Consider the following 13,064-nt stretch of genomic DNA (forward strand, 5'->3'; position numbering starts at 1 on the left):
GGAACTTCGGCTTCGTGCACCCGAAGGGGCGTCCACATTACATAACGAACCTGGTACAGGCCGATCGGCATCATTCGGCATAATGTGGACGCACCTTTAGCCGCTCCCGTCATGCTTATATTTAACCACTCTCTTATGGATGGCCTTTTTCCCGGATTTTTGGAACCTTGCATTAATCACACCGATCTTCAAGGCTGGTAATATGCTCAATGTGGAAAATTATTGGCCCGTTTCGATCTTGAGCTATTTGGTGAAGGTGTTAGAAAGCCTTTCACATGACAAGTTGTATTAAGCTATTTGAGCCAATAATCTCGGATTCTCAACATGAATTCATTTAAAAAGTGCCAGAACAGTTATCCGCAGCATCGAGAAGCGTTAGCGAGCAGACGCCGTGTACATAGACTTCTCGAAGGCTTACGATAAAGTACCTCGCAATCTTGCTATTTCAAAGCTAAATCGCATTGGTCTGCCTCCGTGGATTGTTCGATGGCTGAACTCTTACTTGTCATGTAGAAAGGCCTTCGTTGAGGTTCGTGATACCAAATCTGAGATCTTCAAAATACCATCAGGTGTTCCGCAAGGCAGACATCTGGGACCTTTGATCTTCGTTTCATTCATGTGCTTCAAACTGATATTGCTCGGTTAATAACGTGGTGTCAGCTCAACGGCATGTGTTTACTCACACAGCCAAATACAAGGTCATCACCTTCACTCGTGGTCAGTCGCCAATCAGATTCGAATACTCGGTGGTCCATTTGACGCTTGCAAGAGTCAATTCTATAAACGATCTTGGACTGTTGTTGGACAGCAAACTACGATTCAACGAACGCATATCCACGTCGATCGCGAGGGCCAATACCATGTCTGGATTTTTACGCCTCAACACTGCGCTGTTCGACTTTTATGCGCTTAAAACTTTGTATTGTTCGTTGGTTCGTAGTGCTCTAGAATATGGAGTACAAATTTGAGCTCCATGTCCACGTTTCACGAATTGAACGGATTCAAAAAAGATTCGTAATATTTGCGTTACACCGACTTCCATGGTCAAGCTATGCCAATTTGCCTCCATACGAGCAGGGATGTGCGCTCATTGGACTACAAACGCTATCGAGTCGACGTGTCTTTTTTACAGAGACTCTTCGTTTTTGACATCATTCGTCATTATATTGGCAGTAGTCTGTTACTGGACATCAGTTTCCATGCTCCAGCCCGCCAGCTTCTCCCATATCACTTTGGGAGTTTCAAGGTGTCCCTCTCCTGTGGAGATCGAATTTTTTTTCTGTTCCCTCTGAGATGAAGCCTTAAAGCCTTAGATACAGCCTTAGTTTTTACACATATCGTTAAGTACCGTAATGCGTCAAAATCTGTCCACGTAGGTGATCCAAACTTAAGTGATTTACATGAATGCCTCATAATCATAATCAATTGTTCTCTGGGCTCCCTAGAAACGGGTTGCTCGTTGCTTTTCGATCGGGTGATGTCAGTTCGATCAAGGATGGCGTCAAAACAACAAGCACTCCGCGAGCGCGTTGTACGGTTCTTCGAAACGCGTGAAAGTCAAGGAGAAAAGTTTACAGTAGACCACTTTCGGGACGGAAATGTGCCGGTGAGCACTGTTTACCAGACTCTGGCATCCCGGAACGGAAGACCGGTAGTGGCCGTCCGGCGAAAATCATGATGAAAAAGAAGATGGATTTCTGAAAAAGCTGTTCGACAACAATAACGGTACGAGTTTGCGTGACGCCGGACGAAAATTTCGTCGCTCCCATTCCTACATCCGCCGATCTCAGCTCCCATCCTACATCCGAAATCTCAGTAACGGTGGACGAAGAAAAATTATCGCGGGACGTCGTTTGTGCTGGATGACGAGGGTTATTTTCCGCTGTCAAAGTCCCACATTTCCGGCAATGACCGGTACCATACCAGCGACAAGACGTCCACACCCCCCGGGGTGAAATACAAATACAAGCATAAGTTTGAGAAAGTTATGCTGTATATTGCAATCTCCGACAAAGGGATTTCAAAGCCCTGGTTTAACAAGCCGAGCGAACTTGCCATCAACCAGAAGGTGTACCAGAAGAGGTGCCAGGAGAAGATTCTGGTTCCGTTCTTAGAGGAGCATTATTAGGGTGCCAATGAAAATGGTCATCTCGAGTTTCAAAAAGTTACCCCATAAAAAATGTTCACCACCTCGAAAAAACACCCTATGCAAAATATCAGCTTAATCGGACTTAAGGGAGAGTGGCGCAAAGCGGTCAAAGTTTGAGTTTTTTGAAAATCGAAAAACCACCCAAGGAGGGAGGAGTAAAGCAAATCGGGGTTTCCGAAAAAATTTTTTTTTGTTGCCAAATGTCTTAAAATTGCATGAAACGATCTAGTGTCATCTCGAAAATTTTTTTTTGGCAAAAATCGATACTCTGGGACTCAGTTTTTATTCGGCATGCGAAACGAAAAGTATGGTTTAGGGTGATAATAAAAATAGTTATCTCGATTTTGAATTCGGAACTTGCTACGAAATGTTGATTTGCACGATGATATAACCAATGCATAATATCAGCTCATTCGGACTTCATTTACTGGTGTCACAAACGTTAAAATTAGAGTTTTTTTGAAAAACGATAAATCACCAAAATCGAGGTTTTAAAAAAAAAATTTGATGCCAATCGTCTTAGAATTGCACTTTGACCGCTTTGCGCCACTCTCCCTTAAGTCCGATTGAGCTGAAATTTGGCATAGGGTGTTTTTTGGACGTGATGGACATTTTGTATAAGGCAACTTTTTGAAATCTGGTCGGACAACGCGTCTTCCCATTACACCAAGAAGACGTTGGCGTACCTCGGCTCCCTCAGTAATTTTCCATGTATCAATTATCACTCTGCGCTTGTCTGTGCAGTCCACTATAGCTAGAATGAGTGGATATATGCGGTTCAAACTTATATGCAGGCATCGAGAGTGGTGTGCGGTGTTTGGTACAGCTCGGGTATGCAATCAATGGACTTTATTCCTCGCTGCGCATGTTCGTTTGTTGCAGCGAAAGTGAATACTGTCATTCGGTCAAGTATCTGAATCACCCATGCATGGTAGGTTACATATTCGAGAATGGTTTGTAGCATGACACATTATGGTTCATTCGATATTGACAGATATTCAAACACTGATAATGAACAAAGGTTATGAAATTCATCCTATGATTCATTCGATAATAACCATGTGCGACTATCGTATTCAAACAAAACTAGCCAAGTTATTAACAACGCTCTTGAAAAGTTCCAGGTGTCTTTTCATAAAGCTTTTGATCCATTCTGCTTAGATGATGGGTTTTGAGGATATTCAACTCTCACTGAGATTTTCAGCGACTTTTCCTCCACTCCACGATAATTCTTTCTTCTTCGTTGAAAATCATACTGCTGCGTATTTTTTGTGAATGAGTAGCGTTCCCTAATCCGATCTTCCAGTGTACTCTAGAGCATACCGACATATTTTGGGGTCGGCATATGTGTTTTTTTATTCCGGGCATGGGTTTGCGGAACACAAGTATTTGGTTCAATTTTCGACATGTTTTTGTCAGAAGCTAAGCTTGACACCACATTAAATTAATACAATAGTAGCTATCAGTCGGATTGATTCAACATGCAAAAGATGTAATGTTGGAAGAGTCGTCCGGATTCAAAACCATTACGATAGTACTTCAATGGTAGCTGTCTACTTTCGATCATCCCAGCGACATGTTCGGAAGACTCGTTTTCCAGGTGGAACTCAAGAAGATCTCCAAGTTCGCTGAGGTTATTGTCAGCCCTTTTATTGGGACGGAAAACGAATCGACAATTTTTTTGAGTAGAGCACGAGACTCCACAAGTCTTCTGTTGCTTCTACTTTTCCACTTTTTCCAAGAATCTCACCTCTTTATGGTAATTGGTCGGTAGTAGTCAGCAAAACAATTGTTCTTTTCAGGGTTTAGGATGGGTGTCACCTCTCAGTTCCCATATTTTATTGGAAAGAAACGGGAGGAAGGTTTTCCCGTTTGTGAAGAAGATAACCGACATCATCAAGACCGCTAGATCGGTGCAAAAGAAGAAAGTGGGAGTATTCAGAACTAATTTTGTGTGATTGAAATTGTTGGTACACGAAGGACGACAAAGCCTGTGAGAAATGGTCAACAAAATGTTCGGTAATGTCGGATAGATAATTCAAGAAGTGATTATTGATGAAATATTTGTGTCCGGGCGCAGGCGCAACCCGTCAGAATAAATTGGCAATTATCACTTGCGGGAAAACATAAACTCTTAACAAGTAATTCTGAAAAGAACTGCTTGTGATAATTGCGCAAAACTCAGGATGCTGATGTTGGAAGGAAGAACGAATGATGTCTCGATTTACAAAATGGTATTTTTTATTCTCTGTTTCGGAAGGAATCACACCATTGCGTTAACACGTGGAATAGCTGCACCGTCGGAGAATGCAACTGTACTTTCTGCTTCTGCATTCTTTTGCTGCTGCTGCTGCTGTTGTTTCTGTTCCTGCTGCTGCTTATTGCGCAGTGGTCGATGTCAAACTGGTTACTGCTTGGTGGTGGTAGGAAAATTCTCTCGTGGTTGAAGAAATTCTGCATTTAACTGCTCGGCGGCCGGAGGAAACCTGGACGATGGTTATCGAAACACGGTTGAAATACTGTTGTGGAGCGCATCGTGCTCGCCACTTTTATAGCGGATTGCATTGTTGCGCATGTTCGGTGGGCGTGGTTTCGGTTGCTTAAATTTTGTTCGGCACTCGGAACGTCGGGCGCGAACAATTTGGCTCAAGGGCGACTTTTACTGCCACTCAAACGATTGAATTTGATGCAAAAGTTTGTTTGAAGCACGGTTTGGTTTTTTGTCCTTGTCTTGTCGGTGAGCTTGTACTCTAAATAAACTCCTGGACTTTCCACGTTCGTTTGGCGAAACACCGTCAAGCTGGTAGCTTAAACCAGGGGTTTTCAAATGGTGCTCCGCGGGAAATTTGTGCTCCGCGAAGTTATAGCAAATGCTCCCGCCTGAAAACCCACCTTGAAAAAAACAATTCTTTAATTTCATTTTACTGGGCATATAGAGATTTATATTGTTACTCCGGGTCAGATGTCGTGTAACAGCGACTCGGAACCGAAATAGAGTTGTTTCCAGTTGGGTAATGTCAATGCAAATAAGATTTGTTTTATTGATTGAAAAATGCAGGTGCTCCGTCAAATTATTTTGCTATAAAAAGTGCTCTGCCATAAAAAAAATGTGAAAACCCCTGGCTTAAACGAATTGGATCTTTTCTTTCCATAAAGAATTCGTGGAATTTCTTATACCCGCCTTTACGCAGCCTGTGATAATTATTCAATTCTTGTACACTTCTCAGCGTTCGTAATAAATTGGAATTGATTTATAACTTTTTGTCAACAAAAACCAAATCACTAAACGGACTTCACAAATCGTGGGATTTGTGTGGTCTCCATTGTGGCGCACATTTTTATTAATCACAATGGGAAAAATCAGATAGTTACGAACAGCTCGTACTGGACGTAGGTATCTTTGTACACTAAGTCAATAACATCTGCTACTTTCTGGATAACCCTCGAGCTTCGTGATCGTCGACATTTTATTGAGTCAGAAAGGGGATTGACGAGGAATTCCATTCGAATGATGTGGTTTACGTCAACCGTTTTCTCAAGATCAAATCATTGAACGCAGTTCTTAAAATGGTGGGATTTGTATGCCTTCCATTGCGGCGTATATTTTAACTAATCACAGCAAGGCAAGTGGAAGAGTTACAGTCATCTCGCTACCACAGCTTGATGCGTACTGAACGCAGGGATTTTTGCTTACAAAGAAGGTGGCCCTAGCCCCGCCCACTGTCGAACTAATAAACAACGTCTGCTACTTTCTGGATAGTTTTTGAGCTTCCTATCGTCAAAATCGGAAAAGCGAGGGCGAAGGAAAAACTTGGATCACATTTTGCATTACTTCGATGGAAATGAAACACTGGAGAGGTCCGAAAAAATCCCACTTCTAACCAATTCTACGTGGAACGTAATATCTTCCGCATTTCTAGCATCGTGAATGCCATGTACGACAAAAAAACAGCTATCTCTACATAGGATCTGATTATGAGAATAATTATTAGAATATCTGACTCAAGCTCACCCAAGATCCAGTTCCAGTATACAATTATACTAACTTGTCAGAAGGGTTTTCCGAACGAATTCAACGAGGTCCACTTTTCTGGTCGACGAAGAAAATATATTCACTAGCGATCAAATAGTGTTTTCGAAACAATCGTGTTTTTCTGGGGTTAATACAATAAAGAATTATAAAATATATTATTTACACGAGCATTACCGTGTAGTAGTATACAGAAAAAAAGGGGTTTCCCAGTATAAATTATTCTGCAGCTACCCTTCCTCCTTCAGTATCACTTCTTCCCACTCCTGCGAATTCAATTTTCCTATCACTTTGTTTTTGCCTTCCGATAAAACTGTTCTTCTCACCAGCAAACGTTTTCAGTTCGTTATAGCTAACCATATATAGTTATTTTAGTGCTACTAATTGTTTGCTACTTCTTAGATTTCTTTTTTTTTATATTTTCTCGTTGCATATTGTTGTTTCATCTTGAATCTGGTTTCTCTCTCTCTCCTCTCTCTGTGTGTTATTTTTCCGCGGCTACCTTTGACTTCTTTGATTTTTTTTTCTTGGGCTTACATTAGGATCTAATAAGCACTGAATTGTTTAACTGCTATATGTACAAAATATAAAGAGCAAAAAATAACATAGTTCACTTACTCGCCTAACGACGATCTAGATCATTCAATAACATACTATTTTTGTTTGTTTGTTTGTTTGTTTAGCACACTCGCATTCAATATCGCCCTCTACTGGAAGCACTCGAAATCTTACGTTTCCTTTTGTTTTTTTTTTCTTATTCGTTTTCTAGTGTTTTTTGTGTGGTTTTCACATTAAACCTCAAGCTTTGCTCTATCAGTTTAAGAGTTTAGATATAAATTCACGTATCTTCGTTTTAAGGTTTTGTATAGTTTTCCTTTGTAAAAATATATACTCTTCTCTCTGAAATTATTGCATTTTCTCATTTCTTTTTTTTTTTTGTTAATAAAAAATTGCTGCTTCCTTGCCTTTCAGGAACCAAAACTACAAGCTACTTTTTACAGAGTTGAAGTTGCAGAGTATGCGCACACTATTATCCCCCCCCCCCTCTCGTCCCGTCGTCGCGGCTTCCTCCGATTCTCGAAGCAACAGAGCCGCGATGAAATCCTTCGCTTGCACATGCATGACCTGTCACACCAAACTGCTCCCCCTCTCCCTCCAACAGGTCTTGAGTTCTTGAGTTTACCTTAAATTTAATGTAAAAAATATAGCACCAAAATTGTTTTAGCATCAATTCTTCCTCTTTCGCGTCTTCTGCTACTGCTGCTGCGCGGCTTCTGTTAATCGCATACTGAAATCTTCTTAGAACCGTGGGAAGGGGGGAGAGAGATAGGGTGGCTAACTCTGCCGCCCTGTGTGTATGTGTATGTGTATAATAAATCTGAGTAGTAATAGTAAAGCTGGGGATCGTTTATTACCGGCCACGATCATGGCGCCCTTTTGTGTTTTTTTTTGTCTCCTGTCGCCGCCCTCCTAGAAATCGATATCCTGCACATCCGTTGGAGTAGTGGAGCTGTTTTTGTGACTTACGCAGGGCGGCTGCAGATGCTGCTGCTGTTGGGCAACGATAGTTGCCGTTGCCGACGCGATGTGCATCGGTTGGGGCAACCGGCGGCGCTGCTCCTGGAACAGGGATTCCATCTTGTCCATGCACTCACAGATGTACTCCTGCAATGGGACCGGAGAGAAAGGAAAGAATGTGAGTGCTACAGTGACTGACTCTCTGAGACGTTCAAGTGGCAAAAGAGAAAGCTCCATTTAGCATGATTTATTCGATCAAATGCGCACAACCATATGCAGGCCACCTGTTGGTGGCCTTGTGAAAATTCTGATTTACTCTGTTGCGCTGTGACACAGTGTCGAGATTGTGACACACGCATCAGCATCAGCCTGAACGAGACAGAAAAAAAAACTTGGGACCCCTTGCAGGAAGATTGCGTTGTGTCGAACGTGTTTTTCTTTTTTGTTCCCTATGCAGTGTTCCCTTGGTCTCCTGAAGACGCAAAAGTTGAATGACAGACAAACGCGCTGGCACTCTCATTCACCCGGTTCGAACGGGTCTGGAGGGATTTTCATGAATGAAAAACCTAGTCGTCACTGTTCGGAATGTTTTATTTTTGCAACGGTATGATTCCTTGGGAGTGAGCGAAAAAAATATACTCACCACATGTGTCCGAATTGGGTTTTTATACGCAAACCCAGAGGACCTACGGGAAGATGCCAGGAATTGGCGCGATGGCTCTTTTTTCGTTCGACTAATTCATTTCTTTGCAACAGCAACAACCATTGCAAGGAATGTTCAAACTTGTTAGCGAAACGAAATATCGTCGAATGATTTTTTTTTGTCACAGACGAGTCCAAAAAAAAATCGATTCTGGAGACTTATTGCTGAGAGGGGAATTAGGGTTTAGCCTCCGTTTCCAGTTGTATTTCGCGTTGTAATGTGAATCCGAGCAATGGAATTGAAATAATAGAGATGCTCTTGCGTAATAAAAATAAGAAGACATGTTCCGTATATCACATCTTAGCTTGCACAGCTGTCTGAACACGAATTAAATCGAAAAAATATCTTATCGAATATCCGAGTAATTTTTCCGTACCTATTAGCAAAATTACATCTCCAACGCTCCCAAAAACATCATTCCCAAACAAATGATTCACAAATTATACTATTCAGAATCTTTCGCAAAACGGCAACAAAAAACCGAAGTTGACTGCGTTTGTGGTAACTGTAGTAATACTTCGAAATCCGGACGCTTAAGCGCTTACGAATATAACTTCAACTACTAAAATATATTGACATATCTCATAGCATGATTCCGGAGTATAGATTTTTTTTTTCACTCCGGATAATCGAATCATAAAAAAACGAATTTTCTCTCGGTAAACGTAATATAATTATGATTTGCACTTATTTATTGAACAGTTTTATCTAGCTTGGACATGTTTGTATTTTTGTGACTTTGAAACTTTGTAACCTTGTAACTTTGTCTGTGTCGCTGTACCACATTAATAGAAATTTAACCCCCTTCCTATTGACCGTGTGGTCTGAAATCTGGAACACATCTTTATCTCTGGTGTCATTATAAAACTGCGTATTCCATTATCTTGAAAATCCAAGATGGCGGCCGCTACAGAATGGCGGATTATGTAGATATTTTCTCAAAATCCCATCAATATGTATATCAAATGAAAGGGATTGACTAATAGAATGCAGTTACTCACGGAAAATTCAAATCCAAAATGGCCGCCAGCACAAAATGGCGCCATATATATATTTTCAAAACCTCATCAATATGGGCAAAAAAAAGAAAGCTCTTGACTAGTACAACGTAGCAGATCATGAAAAATCCAATTCTTCAAACAACTTATTACTTTTCAAATGGATTCATTCGGCTTGCCCTGTATCATTAGTATACATTAAAACCATTCAAAAAATCATTATTTTAAAAAATTTTATTTCTTACCTAACTTTCATCGGAATATTTTTATGATATACTGAATTCTATTAGTCTAATCATTTCATTTGATACCAATATTGAGGAGATTTATGTTGTTCATAGTGTAGTGTATTCTCCAAGTCAAGTTATTCAGCCATTTTTTAGCAGCGGCCAAATTGAATTATTCAAGATCATGGAATACGCAGTTTTATAATGAGAGTAGAATTAAAGGTATGGTCCAAATTTTAGAACAATTAGTCAACAGGACGAGTTCAATTTTTCATAAATAACTGTATTCTACTAGTGAAGCCCTTTCATTTGATACCCATATTGATTAGGTTCTGAGAAAATATGTAATCCGCCATTTCGTAGTGGCCGCCGTATTGGATTTGCTTTTTTTTATTAATAACTGTGTTCTTCTAGTCAAGCACTTTCATTTGATACCCATATTAGCTATTCAATATGGAATTATTATACAAATTTTTCAAATTTTCCGAAAATCAAAAATAAAATACTCCGGATAATCGAGTCTAAAATTCCGGATAATCGAATCCCTGATAATCTCAGAGGTGAATGAACTGAAAAGTGTAAAACCTCTATAATTCATCACGTTCGCTCGTTCCCGGATAATCGAGTCCAACCTGTATTTACATAACATATCAGGAAGGCACATATTTCGGTTGTTGAACGATATTTTTAATAAATAAAACATATGGCTTAATATTTATAAAAATACTAGCTGACCCGGCAAACGTTGTCCTGCCATATAATGTATTTCTAGAGAATATTTTGGTTGGTAAAAATAACGAATATATTTCAAGAGAGTTTGTATGTCTGTGAATTGATCTAAATGATGAATTCCACAGCGAAATATACATATGCGTACCTCTTATTTTCGAATAATTTTCCCTTTTTATTTTAAATATCCTTCTTATATATAAAGATATGCATAGTCATATCAATTTTCTCGAATTTTTCCAATCATCTCAAATGTTTTCCAAAGTACTCTATCATTCTAATTTGGGTGAAGAAAAAACTCACAAAATATATGGACGACGTAGATCTGATCAGCCGTTCTCCCATGATGATGAGTTATACGTACGTGGGAAAAACTCTCTTTTATATATAAAGATATCCCAATATCGAAAATATATACTTTCCAGAATTTTTCATAAGTTACCCAAAAGTGTTTCATCTTTGCGAAAATCATACAGGAAAAAAAGGTTGAAAACAATTGAGACGCAGCTTACAATTTTTCCACAAAAGTTCATTCCTTCCATTTGATGTGAAACGATCGAAAATTGGTCAGGCGGTTTAAAGGTTAGTATCAAGGATGGAAAACAAGGGAGCATGATGTGATTTACGATTAATCGCAAACTGCACAGATCGCAATCTGTGCAAACTGCGACTAACTATTAATCCTCACCCATCATAACCAAATGATTTTCTCTTGGTAACTCTGAGTTGACCAAAGCATTGCTAGACTGAAACTAGTTCGAATAATTGAGTTACTCTCCTTCCTCGTTTTGCTTTCAACTCCTAACAAGAATTTGCTCCATGGGAATGAGTGTCTCTATGACGTACGATTCTCGCTCTCTCATCCGGGCGTTCAATTTTCCTTTCCGAGCGCGTTTACTTCGATGAAACTGGGTAAAATAAAAAAAATGCGCTACAGCAGATAGGACGACTTTAATGTTTCATGTTTCACGGAGGATTTCTCAGATGGTGTTTAAATTAATCAAGAGACTACAAACAATAATCCCTCTCAAATCACTAATTTTATGAGTTAATGTAAATGCGTTATTGGCCAAGGCTTTTACGACATCGAACACGTGGTCTTGCGAGATATATTTTTCCGCCTGCCCAAATACAGACCACTTTTTTCGGGGCCGAGTAAACTGGTGTCTAGAAAAGACCTTGATTACCTTGAATTAATAAAAAAACATAAATTAGCGCAAATATGTCAACATGTGTCTTTGTTATTTGCTCATAATTTTTTTGGATTGCGGCACTCTACATAATTTGTATGCAGATAGACTATCCACAGTTTGTGGGGGAATGAAATACTCATACAACTCAAATGGATAATGATTATCTGCTATCACAAAGCTGAATATTTCTTGACGTTTTGTTTTACTATTGATTCATTCAAAAAAAAGCTTTATTTTTAAATGTTTTCTTATCCTGAGACTGGCTCACCATATTGCACTGCTACTAAAACCGTAGGCTAACTTCAAGGATATTTTTTATTCATTTTCGGCGAATAATCAATAGAGTGCCGTGTTATGAAACATCAGAATAATAGCAAAAACAATATTACGATCATAAGGTGTTGGACAGGTTATTCCAGACGACATTGGAATATATTCCATCTGATCATCTTTAGAAAGGTTAATGACCTTCAAAGGATAAATTTATCTTGGGCACATTGAATTGATGTTCATGACTTCCAGTCGGACGTTTATTCGCTCTGATAATAATTGTGTGGTCCTCACTAAGCATATATTCCAATGCCGTCAGTTCACTGAAATTATTCGCATACCGTTTGATGATAAGGTAAGATGTTAATAATCATTTGCTGCGATACCTATTGTTCCAACAGTATTCATTCGACAATATGAAGACTGAATACCTGAAATTAACCAGATTCTACCATGCAAATCTGCGGTCAAAGCAGTATGTACACTTGAGAGATGCAACAAGTTTGAAGGGATATAAAAAAACATTAGTCGTTCGACAAATCTACTGCCACATATGTCGGAAGTCCACGTTACATGAATATCATACGTCCATACTATTTCATTACATTTATTCGCAACGAAGAACGTAACCACACAGAATTGAATTAATCAAATATGTGATCCGTTTTATCTACAAAATAAAAAAGGGTCTGAAATTCAATCGAATTCGAAAGGTGTTTCGTGAAGTCACTAATTGAATTACTGTTGGAAAAATTATTTGGAGAAAAATGTGAATGTTCAGAATTATTGGAATCTAAAAACGATTTTGGGCGGGATGAGATTCGCCCAAATCTGCTGGTAATAAAATTAATCAATTGCATCCATTACCCGTCTGCTGTTTATCGGGCGGGAGACGACAGCAAAATAAAATCGACACGAGACTGAGTCAGCCACTCACTGCGGACAGTGCAATAGAGAATTAAAAATCCCTCGATGAGTGTCGTAAGATTTCAGTTGATCGTCTCTTGTTACACTTTCCGATCAAGAACTCATCATCCGCTCTATGGAATGGGATTAATCGTTTGTGGCTTGTACTCACGATAAAACCTGAGTAGTAAAAGTAATGCTTCGAGAGTGCAAGCAGTTGGGATTCCGCTCTCATATTGCTTTTTTGAGATCTTGGTAGCTCACCGTTCCAAGTATTCTCTCTGTGTACATATGAAGAATAAAAGAGCCTCGCCTGCTGGGGGTGATTTAAAAACATCCGA

At 39.5% G+C, this 13,064-nt stretch overlaps 1 protein-coding gene across 1 annotated transcript in view; it reads right to left on the minus strand.

Annotated features, from left to right (window-relative positions):
- Positions 1 to 6,276: 6,276 nt before the first annotated feature.
- LOC129761437 (G1/S-specific cyclin-D2) overlaps positions 6,277 to 13,064 on the minus strand; it is an 89,174-nt gene continuing 82,386 nt past the window's right edge. The window contains exon 4 of the mRNA XM_055759156.1: positions 6,277 to 7,844. Within this exon, the coding sequence (XP_055615131.1) occupies positions 7,650 to 7,844 (195 nt within the window). The 3' untranslated portion in view covers positions 6,277 to 7,649. The remainder of the gene's footprint in view (positions 7,845 to 13,064) is intronic.

This window comes from Toxorhynchites rutilus, chromosome 1, assembly GCF_029784135.1.
Source record: "Toxorhynchites rutilus septentrionalis strain SRP chromosome 1, ASM2978413v1, whole genome shotgun sequence".
Taxonomy (NCBI): domain Eukaryota; kingdom Metazoa; phylum Arthropoda; class Insecta; order Diptera; family Culicidae; genus Toxorhynchites; species Toxorhynchites rutilus.